This window comes from Oreochromis aureus, linkage group 7 (genome assembly GCF_013358895.1).
Source record: "Oreochromis aureus strain Israel breed Guangdong linkage group 7, ZZ_aureus, whole genome shotgun sequence".
Classification (NCBI taxonomy): domain Eukaryota; kingdom Metazoa; phylum Chordata; class Actinopteri; order Cichliformes; family Cichlidae; genus Oreochromis; species Oreochromis aureus.
Window position 1 is genome coordinate 61,289,734 of NC_052948.1, and position 19,282 is coordinate 61,309,015.

Consider the following 19,282-nt stretch of genomic DNA (forward strand, 5'->3'; position numbering starts at 1 on the left):
AGCTCACTTGTGATATCTGGTGTCGACAGACTCCAGATATCACAACTCTTCCAGATCTTTAAAAGAGAGTTTGTCTTTAAAAACACCATCCCATTGTTGACTGATCTCTAGAAACATCACTTGCATATGCTTCATATTATTTTCCAGAAGTTTTGTTAGCATAGATCTTTGACAGGTACAGAGTAGCATTAGTTACTAGACTGTATATAAAAGATAGCAGTAGTCCCTGCAATATTGTCCACTACTTTGGAACTCCGAAGTGTTTTGGCTGCCACCATATTGACTTCTTTGGAGCCCGAACAGACCATCGTTGCATGAGAAGGTGGCGTACTAAATATTGGCTAGTGCTAGCTAGTTCGGGGTACTAGTAGCTGAGAGGTTAGAGCAGGTCACCTACTAACTGGCATGGTGGCGGTTTAAACCCTGGCTGCCAGTCTGCATGCCAAAGCATCCTTGAGGCAGATGCTGAACACAAGGTTGTTCTCCCATGCGTTCACTGGAATGTAAATCTTATTAGGCAAAGGAAAAAACAGTGCTTATGTGAATTCGGTATGTCGTATAAAAGTGCAGAATACTCAGAGTAGGAAAGCACTATAAGAACCAGCCTCTTAATCATTTAGCACGCTGCACCAAAAACAAGTGCAACACATAGCCACTTGCTAATAGTGCTAAGTAGCTAGGTGCTAAGGACAACATGCAGCTCACAGCTCCTTGTGTACATCCACATACCTTTAATACCATTATTAAACCAATTCACCCAGTATTAAGTTATTCATAGACCATAGACCTGCCTATATTGGGCACGTTTAGGATTTTAACATGAGACTGATTCACTTTTGGAACCAGCCTCAAGTAACTACTAGAGGAAGTTCATTTTTCTACCCAGGAGGTTGCAGCTTGTTTGTGCACCCACAGGCAGCTTATATTATTGTGTTGGTGAGAAATTAGGATGAACCATATCAATAAGCTGGAAGATGCTTTAAAAAAATAATTGAAGTTTATGTGATAAATTACAGGTATCACTATAAGCTTCATTTTGTCTCTCACTTTGAGCACTACCCAGACCACTCTGGGCACCATCAGCTCTTGTATCTTTACCACAAAGGCACCGTTTCCTCCAGAGCCATGTAAGGAACAGAGCTGAGGATGACGCACCAGGATGTTGTGCAGAATGTATTCCTGTCAGGGTGGGACGCCACTGATAAGGACAACAGGGCCGCTGACCTGACGCTCCCTGCTCCTGTCACACTGACAGCAGGGCTCAGTGCAGTCAAGTGTTTCTTCCTCCATCTGTCTCACTGTCAGCTTGGTCACTCCCTCTGCTGCAGAGTCTTATATGAACTCACAGCAGCCCTGCAGGACGAAATCAGATATTACTACTGAAACCTTTACACCTCAGGCTTTCCGGTCTGCTGGAGGAAAATATGTCACCACCTCCTGGTTGCACAGCGATACAATGCTGCCTTGAACATGTTTCAGTTATAGTTTTAGTCAACAGTGTATATGATGTGCAACCGGCATTGATACAGCACAACACAACATCTGGTTTAAGCGTCATTAAATTTTCAGCAGCATGAGTCTAACAGCATTTGCAAATCCTGATGAGCACTGCCTCACATCACCTCAGGTCCACAGCCAGTAAATCCAGCTGAGACAGTGTGGGAGTTTAAAAGATGGGTAAAAGCTCAAAAATGTAGTGATATTGCACTTTGTTTCATTTTTCCAATCAACTTTAAACTTAGTAGACTTGTTGCAGTGGAGATAAGTAAATGTAGTGCACTTTGAGGTGTCTGGGACACCAATTCTTATACGTTCTCTGTTACCATTTTCTTCTACAGTAACTGCTGCCTGCTTGACACTGAATAATTCCTGAGCCTTTTACCTGTAAGTTTAACCTAAACCTAATTCTAACTTTAATCCTAAAACCCAGACTTGAACCCTTAAACAGGCCTTTGAAGGGATGGTGCCCACAAAGAGAGCAGGGCATGTTTTCATTTCATTTTATTCATCTTTGCCTTTACAGAAATTACAGAATAACAGGACTTTTCCATCGCACCTTCCTGCCTGAAATAACTCCAATTTGTTCATGTTTGGATCAGTGGTTCTCAAGAAAGTTGCAACACACATTGTTTAAAACCTGGCTCTGCTAAACAGGCACAATCACACACATTCTGGGAGTTTATCCTTATAGGTGTCCTTTCTTCAAGAGCATATTTTATGATGTGTTTAAGGTCAAAGTGTAAACTGTAGCTACAAAAGCAAAACAAACCTCTGACGCACTCACATTTCTCTAGTAAGACTTCAAATTTAACGAGCAGAAATTGTTTCATTTCAGCATGTTTACATAGCTGTAATGAATAATGAACTGGCCTCCATCTGTAATGATCTAATAGACCAGTTCTACACTCCTACCCCACAATCTAGCAAAGCTGTGGCAGGCATAATGCATCGCCGCCCTGCACCCAGAGGATGAGGCTGCTGACACAGCCGTACGGCCGTTCTGAAAGCTCAATCACGTGACCCTCTGCCCCTTGTTGTTGTCATCACCTTGAGCACCGTAACACACAGTGGCGCCTCCACCCAGAGGAGCAGTGGGACGAACAGGAAGTCTAATTCTAGACTACTTCCTGTATGGCATTCCTGACCTGAGCCGCCTTCCTGCCAGATTCTCTTAAGCGCCCCATGTATAGCAGGTTTACGGCTGAAAAGGCTACTTTTACATGAATACATGAGGAGGCGAGTAATTGTAGTAAAACCTTTGTGGATCTGTGCACAGGCTTTCAAATGTTTTTGCATTAGTAGGAAAAATGGTGTTTATTGTTAATAATTGGTCATTTGTTTAAAAAGCCCCAGTCTGTATCACTTAAACCCATCAGTCAGAACTTTTGTAGCAGTTATACTTCATTTATTTTACCGTTTGGCTTCCATTAAGTGCATAGAATGAGAGTTCACATCATCAACATTTAGAATAAAGTGATAGAGATGGACAATAGAACATCAGGCAGACAGCATTCATTGCAGCAGCGTGTCGGAGCCCTCCTCAGCTGAAATACACTTAAAATATGATTTTATTTATCTGCACTTATAATGCAGAAGATTGTTTTATTTCTGAAAGTGTCAGAGATGCACTGACAAGCAGTTTCATGGCTGATAACAATATTAATTTTGCAAGACATTCAGGGTATTTATACACATTTTATCATTTAGATTCATTTAATTTATTCCTTCTTGTGTGCCAGGATGAGAAATGCATGCATACTGTATCCAAACATATGGATATAAGGAAGGTAAACAACAGCTACTGCTATTGCTAAAAGGCAGATTGGTTGATATATTTGAACAAGACCAATACAGATGCTTACAGCATTACCAGTATTTGATTGATTATGATGTATATTGGTGCATCCCTGGTTTTCAGCATGGCATCATATTAAAACTAATTATATACAGACTTCACCTCCTGTAGATATTCCATAGAATTCCACAAATTCTTTGGAAAAATCCCAGGATGATTATCTGTCAGTAGAGAGGTCTGAACGCCTGCCGAGAATAGATTTCACATTACTTACTCCCATTCAACACCAGCCAAAATTCATTCTACAGTTTTAATTATTAGTGTTTCTGTCCATTTCAAACACGAAATCCCAGATTACTACAGTTAAAGATTTATACCTGTATATATTTATTAGTGTCTCTATATAAATTTTAGCCTTCCCATGTAAATGATACAAAAAATACAATCTGAATCCAAATAAATGCAAATTATAGCAGAAACATATATGAGGGTATAAGGCAAGAGTCATCTCAGATACTGAAAGTGCCCTATATTATTGCCAGCAGAGGCTGAAGCAGCTGATTGCCACAAAAAATATATATATACATAAAAAACGTAAATACTCAGACAGCTGTGACGTGGGAACCAAAAGGGGGAACCAAACGAAAGTGTTTGGATTCAGGTTAAAAAGAAACACATACAAGGAGGGGGAAAAAAAAAAAAAAAAATCTCCCAAAGATAAATCAACGTGAGACATGTCAGAGAGGCAAACACTCTGAGATGAAGAGTAAACCCTGAACCACATCCCAGCAGGTGTCTTAGTCATGCGTTACAGTATACTCTCCCTCAGGTTCCCACTGCTGGACGTGTTTGACTGCTGACTCTCTGTTAGGGTTCGATTCCACGTGTGAAAGTCCAAAAGAGCCTGGTTGAGTTTCTCCATCCAGTCCAACCTCTCCTGCTTGGTGTCTGCCGAAAACCAACACCTGAAACAGGAACGACCTTCGTCAGTTTGTGTGCAGCTATTAGTGTCCAGCCTCCACCCAGTGAGTGGTGTCACCGAAAGGTGTTTCTCATCAGCTGTCAAAAGCATAACACCCACTGTGACATCACTAGCTGGGTGCAGCCAGAAGAGCAACGTCATGCGTCATGCTCACTGTAAACAAATGTGGAATAGTTTGGCTTAAATGTGCAAACCAGTCAAACAAAATTAATCAGTGAGAAAAGTAGATGAAAAGTAGAAGCCATTTTTCCAATAAGCAAGCAAAATTAGCCATCATGCACAGAAGAGAGGTCCCAGTTAAACCTGAGCTTTTCCTGCTGGATAAAAGTGAAAAAGTCCGTTTGCAGCTGTGATTCACACTGAAAGTAGGCTGACTACAACACATTAAACACTTCGCTCTAATGTTTTTGACTGTTTGTGCAAAGGAAAGACCTCATTTTCAGGGAGTCAGAGTTGTTAAATTCCTACTTACTTGGCTGCGGCGTCCTGACTGAGGTCCTGCTCCTGCTGCAATACGCTGCTTACCAGCTCAAAGGTGAAAGGTCGAGCACACAACTCCCTCTTGACAGGCCTGACGCACTGACTCTGTGAGCTGGAGAGAGAGATGCTGCCTTCTGCCTCCTTAGAAGTTGAACACAAAAGACTGATTAAAGTTCACTGATGGCAGCAACAACTAAACTTGGCCAGTTACAGGGTATGCCCTTCAGAGTCGCCTTCTCATGACTGCCTGTGCAGCTGGTCAGCTACACATTTAAATTTAAAGTTGCTTACCTTGCTAGTTAGCGCCAGAAAGAGCAGCCCCTAAAACTAATTATTCATGTTTTGTTGATGTAACAGTTTCTTAGATTTAAAATGTCAGGGTGCTAACCACTGCTGATTGGAGCCAGAGTTGAAAACGGAAAAGTCAGTTTAAAAGTTTTGACACTGCGGCTCCAGCAGACATCGCAGTAGATGCAAACAGTCATAAACTTCCACTGCGAGACCTAAAAACAGCATCCACCCCCAGAAGCTACTCAGACATGCACAAGAAGATGACACTGAAGAGATGGCTAAATTTAAATCAGATATGCTTTTTGATTTTTATGGGCTTGCAGGTTTATTACACAGATGTGAAATATGGAAGTTCCTACTTCCATATTTCACATCTGTGTAATAAACCTGCTCGTCCATGTGCTGATACCTTTGTTTCTCTGTCATTTGGATAGTTCCAGTAGTACAGGTTGCATTCCTCCAGGACAAAAAAGCGGCGATGCCAGACCCCATACCCACTGACCAACTCGAACATCGTCTGGGAACACGAACACAGCAACAATGCAGTGAAAACAGGCGTTTAAATTTAGAGGAAAGTGATCTGATGTGTGTAAAATTTAGCTGAGGCAGGATCTGCATTCCCTGCAACGTGACTTTAAGAAACTGAGACATGACTTTAATTTAAAATTTTTCCCCTTTTATATCTGGAACATTAATATGTGCCTGGCATTTTGTCTTTGACTCACTGGTCCAAATTATCTGATGCTCATGCAACCAAGGCTTCAAGCTTCCAGATCACACTCGTGATTCATCTGCGTGGCTGGCTTAGAAACTAGTTGTTAAATGGCATGAGAGAATTTTTTCATTTTCAGACAAAGTGCTTAAGCACTGTTTCAGGAAGTCTCCACCTATGCTGACATGAATCATAGCTGCCAGCTGGAAACAAGAGTTTTCGTTCTGGTCTGCAGCCTCTATGAGCTCAGCATCGTGACACCGAACCAGCTGCATCTGCTACAGAGCTACAACCAGCAGCAGCAGACGGAGTGTGAGTGAGAATGGAAGAATAAAGTAAAACACCCAAGAAAATATCCTGCTAAGATAAATCTCTCTGTGACATATCCAGTTTAAAAAATATATATAAATATAATATATAATCAAATATATAAAATTCCTGACCAGGAAGCCTTGGTGCTGGACATCAGAGTGGCTCTTGCTCTCCAGCTGTAGGTAGATGTTGCCCTCTAGAGGAGAAAGAAAGGGCACCTAAAGCCAGAAAAGGACAGGGAGGGGCACAGTGTCAGACTGGTAGAATCTTTAATGGTGGCAACAGAAAACAGCATTTCAAATACATCCCAACATGCTTTTCTACGCATAATCTAACAGAGATGACCAGCAGTGAATGCTGCCATTTTCCACGGAGTACAGGTAATCTCAAACTGCAGGAGTCAAGAATATAGGAGAGGAATGTAAGAACATGTACACTGATTACACACGCAGTAATATGTATCAGCAAGTAGAGATCACTTTATCATTTTATGTCCTTAAGAACAAGTTTTACATTCAAAATGGCAACATAATGGATAGTCTTTATTTTCTGAGATTACTTCAAGTTCTTTCTTATCTAAAGTGACAGCAAAGTTATTTACAAATAACCCCCAAAGGTTTTTATGAATTATGAAATAGGTTAGTTTTCAGAGAGGTGGAGGGGTGACAGTTGTGAAAAAGTGAAACCTTTTCCTGAAATTCATCTCCCAGCAGCCTCCTGACTTTGCCATCCAGTTTCATCTGAGTGGAAGAAGCAAGAAAAGAGGGGGAGGGAGACAGACACGTTACATCACCAGTGAGCCCGTGCATGTGTGGTGTAATAACAAATCAAAAGGGGGAAAGCATGCGGAGTGGTGTTTGCAGCACTGTGCTTCTTCCTCTCAGGCAGCTGCAAATCCCAAAGACAGCTGCATCACTCAATCAGCAAATTCACCTTTATACAACTACACAGACAAAAGAAGCTTCCATTTGTATTCATCTTATTTTCTACTTATCAAACTTTCAAAGACAAGTTTCTGTTGCCAAGTCCTATTTCTCTTTACCAAAACTCGCGTTTCCTCCAGGTTCCAGAGTTGCTGAATATTAAAATATTTGTAAAAATGTTGAACAGGCATGAATCCTGCTTCCACCAACACACCTCCTCAGTGTTCACCTCGGCAACAGACTTCTTACCTTATCCAGGGGGAATTTGCTGTGTCCCAGTGAGGCCAACGTGATCTTATGAGAGCCGACCAGACAAAAGTTACTGGAGCGACGGGTGATGAGAGGAGCAGCAGCTGAAGGAGCAAAAACAAAAACATGACTAATGTGCAACACTTACAGCTGGAAGTATATCATGAACCACCATTATAACCATCTTTGTTCCAGTTTGTTCAAAGAGTGAAACAGGACGAACTGAAGCCTCATCAGGGTGTTTACGCTTCAACTCAAGTTTATTGATATTGCGCCAAATTACAACAAAACACCTCAAGGCACTTTATATTGTAAGATAAAGACCCTACAATAACACACATAATAATACACCCCAATAAGCATGCACTTACAGCTAAAAATCAAGTTCAGTGTAGGACTTAACAGTGAACTTCATGAACATAAAATTTAGGATCCAGCTAAAGAAAATGGAAACTATACTCTAACACACTGAAGCCAATATAAAACATTTTAAGGCCTTTTGTTATAAATATGCATTTAAGATATTTGAAGACCGATGCTGCTCTTTATGCAATGACAAAATAAAATAAATTACTGACCAAAATAAAACAACTTACATGTTGAACTGACGCTGGATCTCTGATGGAAAATAAGACAAATGAATAAATAAGAGTAAAACTTAAAGTATAACCACGATTTAATGAAAGATAAAACTGAAAACTCACTGTGAGAGTATTCAGAAGCTTTCTTGGAGTGACCTGCACATGAGAAGGCAACATTAATGAATTTAAACATTGAATATATAAACATGCAGTGAGCTCAAACAATGACCAGCTTACCCGGGGCTTGGTGGAGGCCCGCTCCATGGTGCAGTTACTAGCTGAGGTTTGGGACTAGATGGCAAAAAACCCCCAACATAATAAAAATATAAAATAATTTCAGTTTTAGACACAACAACACTCCACATTTAAAATCAACACAAACACAATAGTAATAATAATACATATTTTACAAATTTGGTAGGTTGAGCAGGAAGAAGGTACTTTAATCAGATATAGACCAAAATCCAGAGAAGACCTTAAAAAACAAATCACTAGGCCTAATGCAGCACACCTTAAACTGCCTTTAAAACCAGCACACACCCAGGCAAAGGGCAGCCTAACCAGAACCTTCTACAATCCTGCTGTTAATGCTGAACTACCACGGCTGACCATTCACCGCTGTTCAACTCCACTCGTATTACTGATAGGCATTAGTTAGTCTCCCCTGGCTTAAGAACTTATAACTGAAGTAAATCTCATGAGCTATCACATAAAGAAAAAACAGTGGTTTCTGTATTAAGGTGGGAGGACTCCAGGACGGCCCCTCTCCCTACAGGATCGCCAACTAACAGCACGCCGGCTTACAACAGCCTTCCATCAGATACTGCAGAGACATGCCTGCGATGCTGCAGCAAACAATCCAACCAAGTCTCTTCAGCTAATCCATACGATACACTACAGATGTGTGTATTACATTAGCACATCTGGCTGCAACATCGCCATTTCACAGTTAACGCACACGAAAAGTTTATAATGATTTAAAACGTGTATAATGTAAATAGTCATAGAAAATGTAGCTATATAAATTGTGACTTACCAAGCTGTAGACTTCCACATCAATTTCAAAGGATGAGCGGATATCCTTCCTGAAACATTAAGATGCATTAGGATACTTTGCATATCAATTACGACTTAGTAGAGTCACAAAATGAGAAATCAAAATGCTGTTTCAGAGCCTCAACATGAAACTTCACATAAGGTCAAAGGTCACAAACATTTGTTCCAGTTTAAGAGCAGTTGATGAAATGCAGCTTACATAGTGACAGACGTGGGGAAGGAGATGGTGTCTCCGTTCTGAGCATCTGCAGCTGTGGCCAGAGGGGTGGCGACGATGTTGCAGGGTCCGTAGCGGATAAGAACAAAAAAGTAGTGACTTGGTCGACCTAAATGACAAACAAAAACAACATCATGTTAAAAGTGATCCCAGATCATTCCGCATATAACCACTACATAAACTGCCATTTTATGAAATTTATTGTGCCTTTTATTGAAGCCATTAAAAACCAAACAAAGGCAGAAATCTTCTCAGCTGTGGTACCTGCACGGTTGTGTGAGGAGCAGACATATTCCACCTTGAGCGGCAGCTGGATGTTTGTGATGCTGACAGTCCCTCTGCAGGGTTGCTGGGAAATGGATTCACCGTCCTCCACTGCTGCCTCTCCAGATTCTGAGCTCCTCTCCTCCTTCAGTCTGGCCACCTCAGCCAGCAGGGCAGAGCGCTTCTCACCTGAAAAAGAAAAATATATCTTAAATGCAAGGAACACAAAATAGATAAATATTATAACTTATCAGCAAAGAATTGAAAGTTGTGAATATCACACTGTCAGTTTTAACTGGTTCCTAATCTTAAAGACCAATGAATGACCAATAACGGCTGCAGAGAAGAAGCTTAGAGGAAGGAGAATGACAGGAATGAAAGTGGCTTATGTGAAGAAGCATTCCTGACTCTATACTGCACAAAGATGCGGTGGTTAAAAATCCTGCGGTCTACATACATGAGACCAGCAGCAGTTTCTCGGCTTCGGCCTCCTCCAGTGAGCCTCGCCCGTGCTCCTCATCCGTACAGCAGTTCAGGGCCTGCAGCGTCTGGTTAATCACAGTCTGCAGTTTCCCAGCTTCTTCATTAAGAGCCTGGATACAATCAACCAAACCCAGATCATCATCGATACATGTAATATATTCAAAAGGTTCCACAGTTTTTGGGGTTCTCCCTCTTTAAGATACATTTTGTTGCAGTACAGTTCCAGATACAAATAACATAAGAGTGTTATGAGGGGCGATCATGTTCTGAAGTATTAAGTTCCTCTGCGTAAAAACCTCCTTTAAAACATATTCTACACGCTTGAAATTTAGACCAGATGAATGTCAAGTTTCCATAATAAAACATAATTTCAGCTTTTTAAATTCATTGCTCTATTCTTTGATTTAGTCTTGCTCCAGTTGTTGAAATGGAGAAGGACTTCACATTTCTGTTACTCCCTGTGTAAACTTCAGGACAGGTAAGTTGTTGGACAATATTGAGCTTAGCCTTCAGTAATATCAGTGTTTTTCTAAACAAGTCAAACAGCAAACTACATACCGCTATTTTCTCCTTGATGTTGACAGGCGGTTGAGGCTTGGGCGTCTCTTGAGCCGGTCTCTGAACCCCTGGAGTGACGCTCTGAACGATGGGAAGCTTACTCTGCCTTTGTGTGCGGTAGGCATCGATGCTGACAGCCAGAGAACAAACAAACATTAACATATGGATAACAATGTTTGAGAAACAATGTGCGAGTGCTGGCACAGTTCAAGAGTTCACAGAACAGTGTGGGTAAAGAATCGTGGAGCTTTCTGAACATGCACAACATGTAGATTTGATTCGTTACACAGTGAATTTAAAAACATATGAAAGATTAGGCACCAACAACCCCACCAGACTGCTGAAGAGCACAACCTCACGTGGTGGTGCAGACTGATTCTTTTGTTTTCACTAACAGACCTCAGAGTGTGCAAATGAGCCCACTGTGAGATTTGATGATGATATTATTGCAGTGTAACCGCTGTAAGCTGATAAAATGTTCGTGACCCTGAATTTGAATCAGAATTTTTTTTTCAGTTTTAAAAACTTGGAGGAATTATCCCATTTTAGGAAGAACTAGTGAGTGGTGTAAATGTATGAGATTAGTGACTAGTGCCAAGGCTGTACCAAAAAAAAAAAAAAACTTCTATCCTTTACAGCTTCAGATCTCACTTTATATTTTATGACCCAACTTAATAAAAACAGCTCTCACCTGTCTCCCAGTGTAAATTTATATCTATACTCAAACTGATGGGGGGACTATAACCATCACCTGCTCCTTTGCTATAAATAACTCTGTAAGCATCTTTTAGAGTATCTCAAAGCTCTGAACATTTGGGTTTTTAAACAATTTGAACACAAATGTATTACTATTACTCTTTATGTTTGGCAACAGTTTGACTGTGAAAAGATAACAGCTGGGTTTTATTATAATCTGTATTTGTGTATGACCATGTCACTGCTGTGATTACCTGTACAGGGGAGCAGATTCAGCAGGAGGGGCGCTAGTTTCATCTGGCGTCAGGAGCAAAGGAGGGATGGGCTCCTGGCTTGTGGCCAGTCGCTGTTGTAGGAACATTAGCACACATGTCATAAGTTGTGTTGTTTACAGGGCACTCGTTAATGCTGTCTGTTAGTGGAGGACACCAACTCTTTTAGCTTCTGAGTGTAGCCTCCCTAGACTGGAATAAATCTTACCAGTGGGGTGACCACAGCCTCTACAGACTTGCTGAGAGGAGAGAGGATGCCAGTGGGAGGAAAGTTGAGCAGCTCATCTCTGATGCTATCAACCTTATCACTCTCATCACTCTTCTCCTCTTTGGCCTCTCCCTCTTCTTCACTTTTTTCCTTCTCCGTCTCCATCTTATTGTTTTCGACGGAGCAAGCCCCAATACCACTGTCATGATCCTCAGGGCCTTCCATCCTTTCAGCAAATTCGAGCACCTCCTCGAACATCTGATCGATAATTTCACCAGTGTTGGTCTCATCACGAAAGCTCACTTCAGTATCTGAAAAATATCACAAACGTATGAAATCACTTTGAATCATTTTCTGACACTTCAAATGCTTCTGTGCAATACCAAATCTGTGTTTTAGACATCAAACAAATAATTCTGTACATTCTTCTCAACACGGCTCTGCTAAAATAATTGTTCAATCTAGACAAAAACCACCCGTGCATTTGTGCACCATGGATCAATACCATAATCTTTTAAAACATGCACCTCATGACCAACAGACTCTTTCACCCGTGTGTTTCCACCTCTCCTAAAATGTCCTCAGGTGGCCCAGGTGCTCACACTGCCCTCACCTGACAGGGCGGTCTCTGTAGAGGTATTGTTGTCAGACACCCCTGAGCTGTTGATGAGCTCAGGCTCCAGAATAAAGGAGACCTTCTTTGAGCTCTCTCCTCGCTTGTGAGTGTCTTCTGTCAGACTAACGTCAAGATTCACCCTTTCATCTACAGATTCCTGCCCCACCTCCAGGTGATCAGATGGCTGGATCTCTGCTGAGGTCTGAGCTCCATCAGTCTCCGTTAATGCGCTCTTGGGCTTTACCACAGGTTGTGCCTCATCTTCTAGATTTCTCTCTAGTCCCGCGTGCTCATTTTGTTCACCTTCAAAAGAAGTAGGCAATGCTCGTTTGTCTCCATCTGAGCCTCTGCTGTCTGACTCTAGATCGATGTCTTCTTTTATACAGACTGTCTGGGTCTCCTTTGACTGTTCAGCTGTATCATCATTGTGACTGCATAGTTCCATGTCTTTCTGCTCTTGTTTTATTGTAAGAACATCACTATCGGCTGTATGTAGTCCCTGACTACCTTCTTTACATGACTCCATGCTCTCCTTGTCTGGGTCTAAAGTACACTTCCCTCTCATTGAGTTTTCTAAACAGCTTTCTGTTTTGGATTTGTCATCTTTCTGTATTTCAGAACAGCCAGCAGTCTTAGTAGAGACATCAGAAGGTGGACCATCATCCTGGATGTCAGTGGGATCATTTTCATCTGTTTTCTCTTTGTTCATTTGGGATGATTCCCCTTGCATGTCCTTCACACATGCTTCGTGTGCTTCATCTACGGCAGATTCTTCCTCCATACACACTGTGCTTTGAGGATATTGCCACATCCTTAACTCCTCATCTGTTGATGGTTCAATCTCCCCGTCACTAAAGCACAAACTATCCATCTTTTCATCCTCTTCAAAGGCCAGCCTGTCAGAGCTACCCTGTTCACTTACTGTGGACTCCTGTAATGTTTCTTTAATGTTTGACTCATGTGGAAGAGTTAATTCAGAGAAGCTTTGCTGAGATGCAGTTAACTCAGACATGTTCTGATCCTCACCAGAGGGGGCTTTGGAGAAACTGTGATCCTCGCTAAAAGAAAGCTTTAACACAGTTTGGCCCTCTGGTTGTTGGGAACCTGGCTGCTCTTCTTCATTAGCAGACAGAGCCTCTTGCTTCGGTCTGGGTTCTTCACTGAGAACGCACTGTTTCTGCATTCCAGTGTCTGAATAAGCTGCAGGAGCTTCAGAGTGACCGGATGCCATCTCACCTGTTAAGAAACAGGAGTCTCGCATCTCATCACTACACACCTTTTATAGCTTTATACTTGTTAAACCTCCAGAGCAGTTACTGAACATACGGAGTCATTTATATAAAGAGCACAAAATCTGTACTGATACTGAAAAGAACTACCATTTTAGATGTGAAATGAACTTGCAAGTACATTTTTTTATTAATTAATTCAATTTGCAAGATGTAATCAAATGTGCTCTATTAGTCGCATTATTCCTAATTATTGGTTACATAACAGACACAAGAGTTTATAAAATATTCTGAAATGTAAAACTTTTCTCCTTAAAAATGAGGTCAGACGAAAACAAATCGAACAAATGGCATGTAGCCTGAGATTACATCCCTGGTACATAAGTGCTGTTCGAATGTGTTTGCCCCAATACGGATGTTGCGTATGAATTCCAGTACTAATTAGAATTGTTTTTGTTTCACATTATAGAAAAATATATGCTTCAATTTCAAATCTAAATGACACCCAAAGCCTTACCTGTCATATTAATAGATGCACTCTCTGCATTTGTTGTTGGAGGTTCAGTGAAACTACCGTCTTTCACATCAGCGACACCTTGATCCTGCCAGAAGATCAGGAACAACAGGATTAAAGAATAAGAAGTAGGAGTTTTATTGACTATAATGATACTATTTTGATGACTACATACAAAAGGAAATAAAAGTTCAGATAAAAACAAATTAATTTAATTAAGGGACAGTAAAATTGTAAAAGAATTCTAAAAATTAAAAATCATGAAATATAAAATTCACAGGAAGAAAAAACAGCCCCTAAACGAATTGAACCAAGAAAATATTGACAGGGTGCAATAATGCTGAACAGTGTAAGTCTGTACAATCTTCAAATGTACAAGAAGTGCATGAATCCACCACTGCACACCAAACATGACCTTTGTTACCGCAGTGACAAGCCAACATCCCGAAAACCATAGAAGAGAGAAGAAGGTGCACAGTAAGGAATGAACCTCAGTTTTCTAAAGAAATTCTGTCTCCAGCAGTGCTTCAAGACATATTTAATCAACTGATCTCTGCCCAAGTCTATGTGGCCCATAATACCAGGTGACTAGACAGCGCAGGGTTTTACATTACTGACTCACATCCCAGGGGCATGTGGGAGGCCACTGCACTCTCCTTTTTGATCTAGGAACACTGGAGGAGGGACCTGAAGGGCCACAAGGAGTCCTCTCCTGTTTATATAAACTGTCATGTTAAAAAAATCTATGAAAGCCAACAGTGAAAAATGAAAAGTACAGTTTACCAAAGCTATAATCCACAAAAACGAGTTAAAACCTGAACAAAGTTTTAGTCAAAGCAGGACGTGCCAAATTCTTGTTGACACTGACTGTGTGCATCAATTACTATTTACTGTTTCACAGCTGTGATACTAATCCACACTGCCGTACTTGATGGCAATTCAAGCATAAAACTTTAATTTACCCCATCGATTTTAAAATAACAGATAATAAACTATGACAGTTTATTATCCGAGCTCTGTAGGTGGAACGTCAGGGTCTGAAAACTCACCTCTGCTAAAGCGGAATCTGAGCTGCTCCGTTTCAGCCAGGCGTTCTCAGTGATGGGCTGAAACGGCACCTGACTCAGTTCATGCTCCCGCTCCTGACCAGTGAAAATATATCAGATTTTAGACATTTATCACAGGCACAATCAATTATCCAGTATTTGAATAGAAAGAAATTATTATTTTTAATATTTTTTTTAATATTAGATTTAAATAATAAATAAACAAACAGAGATAACAAATTTCCCCCCTTAAGAACCAGCACATGGGAGTACTGAATGTGCATTTCAGTGATTAAAGCTGTTAAACCAACCTGGCGGATGCGAGAAACCTGCTTTGAGCTGGGTGTAGTTGAGCCCTGGAGTTTTTGTTGGATGACTGATACAAAGCTGGAGCGTGTCCGGGGGCATTGGTTGGCGGTGCTTGGGGTGTTGGTGGGGCTATTCTGGAAAGAGGCCATTTTGAATCGCTCCATCCGCTGATTGAACTCTGCCTCACCTGGAAAAATTTTCAGACAGTGTTTAAGTTTAAGGTGGGGTACTAAAGACCAATTACCTTAAATAACTCTAACAAGGTGGAATGATGGCCTTAAGCTTTTGTTGGTTATCAAATTGGACCAATGAGCTAAATTAATAGAAAAACAAAAAACAGTCATCAGGTGAAAGACTCAAGACCTTCATATTAAGGGATTTTTCTGGGTCCAGACTCAGCTTCTCATGCACATCCTCCCATAACACTGCATAGATATAATGCAAATAACAGTAATGCTTCCAATATAAAGTAACAAAAGAACAAAAGAAAATATTTATGAATGGAAATGACAGCAGATGATTGGAAATCAGCTACTGCTCAAAAACAAATTATTTAACTCTCCGAGTTAAATCATTCCATAACTCATGTTAGCCAGATGTAACAAAAAGAAACACCTGTCATGTTCACTACTGACATACATTCACTGCACATGTTGTTTTTTTAGATTAGAACTTCGCAGCTGGGTGTTGCAAACTCAGGGACGGGCAGTAAGACCAATGTCAGGACTGAACTGCATTCTGTGTCCCTCTGTAATACACTCTAATTAATGGAGTCATTACAGTAAGCAACCTATTTAGGCTTCAGTCTTTAAGACTGAAATTGTTTGTAGTTAGCTAATAACAGGTGATGTTGATAGAGGTTTTTGAAGGTGTGCTCATATGTAATCTCACCAAGGAGAGCCTCTTTGTGGCCCTTGCTGTCCCCACCTGGATCCGAGAGGCACCGCTGTGCAGGAGGAGCTCCTCCTAAAATACAACACACTTTGTTACAAACTACAGGAATTATTCAACTCCCACACAGTCACTCGGGTTCAACAGAAATTACTCATCATCTTGGCAGCAGGTCTTATCTTGCTTGTAAATAATCTAGTTGACTTTTGATCTGCTATCTTAAGCATTACCTGAAATGCTGCCAAAAAACAGAGAAGTTTGCTGGCTACCCAAACAAAGCCAGTGGTGCAATAAATTCCACCCTGTGAAGGTTTTGTCACAACTGTACTGTACAGATCAGTCAAGTATTTTGTCACATGTTCAGCATGCATGAACTTGTATGCAGAAAACAGTCAGTTACCATCTCTTCTCTGGGTGAGCTGTTGAACTCGTGACCGGACTGAGGGAACTATCGGTGTGTCGGGTTTGGTTTCAAGCTCTGCTCGGCGTCCAGAAGAAGATGCTTCAGGGCAGCGGTTCTCCTGACCGGCCGCTTCCAGACGGCGCCTCTTCTGACTGTCACTGGTCTCTGAGACAGCAAGACATAGGCGACAGGCATAAGGGACTCTTTCTTGTAAATATATGTATATTTTGTAAATATAAAGAAGAAGGAACCTTGACATTTGTTTAAACCACAAACAAACCTGGTGCTGAGCAGTTATTGTCCTCTGAATCCGACAGCGGTGCTCTCTGTCTCTTCAAGCCCATATTGTTGCCATTTTCCTCGCCTGCTTCCATATCGAGCTTCAAAAACATTAAGCACAGAATGAGTATTTTTAAGAGGTTAGTTTCACTGATTTGAAGATAAAACTCAAAGTCCATGAACAGATTTACTAAAGAGTAAAGCGGTGTCAGCTAGCAATAGTTACTTTCTCAATATAAACAAGCCACAGCAGAAAAAAGCCGGATCAAAATCCAAAGAAATAACTGCATGCCAGATTGAATTTAGCTTTGTAATTTTTACGGTGACTAATCCCTTTACCGATTTTCCAAATAGCCGCCATATGACGGTGTTTTATCCTGTCAATGGTCATAAAGCTTCACTCCCGATCAGGCCTCCTTCGAAAATCAGCTCAGTAATTTCAGTGACATTCATCTGCCTACAACAAAGTTAAATAAATTTGCACAATTAAAAATGTTCTATTATTAAATGACACAGATTACCGCAGCTAAAACTAAACTTGAAAACCCCCCGTTTCAGCTTGGTTTTGGCTTGGCTCGTTTTTAAAAACAAAAAGACTGCTGGCTGATTGGGCTAGCTCTGAAGCATTTACTTAACACAGCGACAATTTAGTTATCTACGCCAAGTTTTTCTTCTCGTCTCCGAACAACCTGTCACGCTATACTAGATTAGCACGCTGAACCCATCCACACCCTGGGTCAGCTTGGCTAGCTCTTTTCAAGCTAACCTATCTAAAGTTAACGCTAGTTTAGCTTCGAATTAGCTAACTTAAGCAACAGAAACCTAGACTGGTAGCTCGAGTTTGTCTCTATATGTTTTGTTTCTAAATGCCGCCCCCCTTTTTTTACCTGAGAAGATATCCGTAAGAAACTGCAGGTGTTACACAGGTCAACCTTAACTGACAGAAACCACGAAACAGTCCTGTCGTTGTTTGCTCGCTTCTTCTAACTTTGAATTTCAGCGGGTCTTCTGACGTCAGAGGAACGAGCGATTGCAGTACCGTAAATATTCATAATTAGCGCCGATCTGATCTTTGCCGTGCGGCTCCTGTGGGGCGTTAAAATCTGATACTGCGTCCATTCTCGTGAAATGGTAGATGACCTCTTTTAGTTAAATACCCACCACTGATTATTTACATATTTGTTTTCCTATTAGTTAATGTAAAAACGGCTTTTGTGGAAATTAGGTGTTTATATTACCGTAAAAACAGAGTAAACACGCGGACGGTTGCTGACTTTGGTAAATAAGGTTGTAATAGGTTTTCCCTTCCTGGAAGTTATAAAGTGTACCACATCTTTGCTGTTACAGAACTGTCGCATAAATTTAGATTAATGATTATCTCAGCGCCCGTCTCTAGTATGTTGTCTGATTGATATTGTTGTGCACATTCCATTAAAAACATCTAAGCTACACCTATATATATATATGAACAGCCTTTAATTATTATGGGATTTCTCTGTTTGATGTCCTGCAGACAGCAAAGTCTGTTGTTAAATATTCTAAAGCTCTATTACAAACATGCAACGAGTAGTTACAAAAATGACCAGTAGGTGTCGCAGGTGTAGGACAGATTGCTTTCAAAGGTAAGGCTTCTCTTGGTGAGCATCTTTGTAACTTTGAGAAATCTTTATACTAGACAGTATAAAGTTGGTATGAAGGTGGAATTCAGTGAATGAATCTCAGCATCATCAGCTAATGAATCTGTGCTGCACTTGATGTAACCTGACCATGAGCACCACAGCTGCCGTGCACCAGTCACACACTGTCCTGTAGTGTAAACCCATGACAGCACAGCAAACCAACCTGTTTATCCTGCACTAAAGTATATTTGTGCAACCTTTAAATAACACAAAGTTAGCAAACCCCAGTTTGTTTTTCAGCATGATTCACAACATACAAAAATGTCACATGTAAAGACCAAATATTTGATTTAAAAACATGAGGACATATATGTAAAATTTCAGTTGATCATATACTACTGAGCAGTCCTTACCTTTAAGTGTAGCCTCGCCTCCTCCTTTCCTGTTCTGTCTTTCATACCTTTTTCCATCTCTGCGTAAAGTTAGTACCGCATCTGCCACTTATGGGCAACTGCACTGGTTCTGGTGATGTGCCAAAAATACAAAAAACACCCATCCATGTTGTCTCCTCACCATGGTGATTAATACAGGAACATGACTGCCTTTGACATGAAACTGTTTAGGCCCAAATCTGCTGATATTTGAAGGCCGGCAGCGACATGAAACAATAACTCCTCTTAAATGTGTTAAACCAAAAGCAAGAAGCCTGTTTCAAAAATGTAAGGAGGAGAAAGTCCAGATATTTGTTTATATATGTAGGGAGAAAAAGTAAAAGTTGCCAGAAAAATAAAAGCTCT

General features: G+C 40.8%; 1 protein-coding gene across 6 annotated transcripts; it reads right to left on the reverse strand.

Moving 5' to 3' along the window:
• Positions 1 to 1,852: 1,852 nt before the first annotated feature.
• On the reverse strand, positions 1,853 to 17,887 carry si:dkey-30c15.10 (uncharacterized protein LOC559353 homolog). Of its 6 annotated transcripts, none has more exons than XM_031742626.2 (25): positions 17,754 to 17,887; positions 16,868 to 16,967; positions 16,585 to 16,752; positions 16,185 to 16,259; positions 15,296 to 15,480; positions 14,988 to 15,080; positions 14,561 to 14,650; positions 13,942 to 14,026; positions 12,193 to 13,431; positions 11,580 to 11,890; positions 11,354 to 11,445; positions 10,404 to 10,533; positions 9,820 to 9,955; positions 9,363 to 9,551; positions 9,081 to 9,207; positions 8,862 to 8,910; positions 8,063 to 8,116; positions 7,949 to 7,981; positions 7,841 to 7,862; positions 7,245 to 7,348; positions 6,759 to 6,812; positions 6,204 to 6,290; positions 5,458 to 5,565; positions 4,750 to 4,898; positions 1,853 to 4,260 (listed from the first exon to the last, which is right to left on the reverse strand). In XM_031742626.2, exons 2-25 carry the CDS (start codon positions 16,959 to 16,961, stop codon positions 4,104 to 4,106), a joined length of 3,831 nt encoding a protein of 1,276 aa, XP_031598486.1. In that variant the 5' UTR covers positions 16,962 to 16,967; positions 17,754 to 17,887; the 3' UTR covers positions 1,853 to 4,103. The 6 variants fall into 6 exon arrangements, with proteins under 6 accessions (XP_031598486.1, XP_031598488.1, XP_031598487.1 ...); XM_031742629.2 differs by having other exon boundaries at positions 1,855 to 4,260; positions 13,222 to 13,431; positions 17,754 to 17,886; XM_031742628.2 differs by lacking the exon at positions 14,561 to 14,650.
• Between the last annotated feature and the right edge of the window lie 1,395 nt (positions 17,888 to 19,282).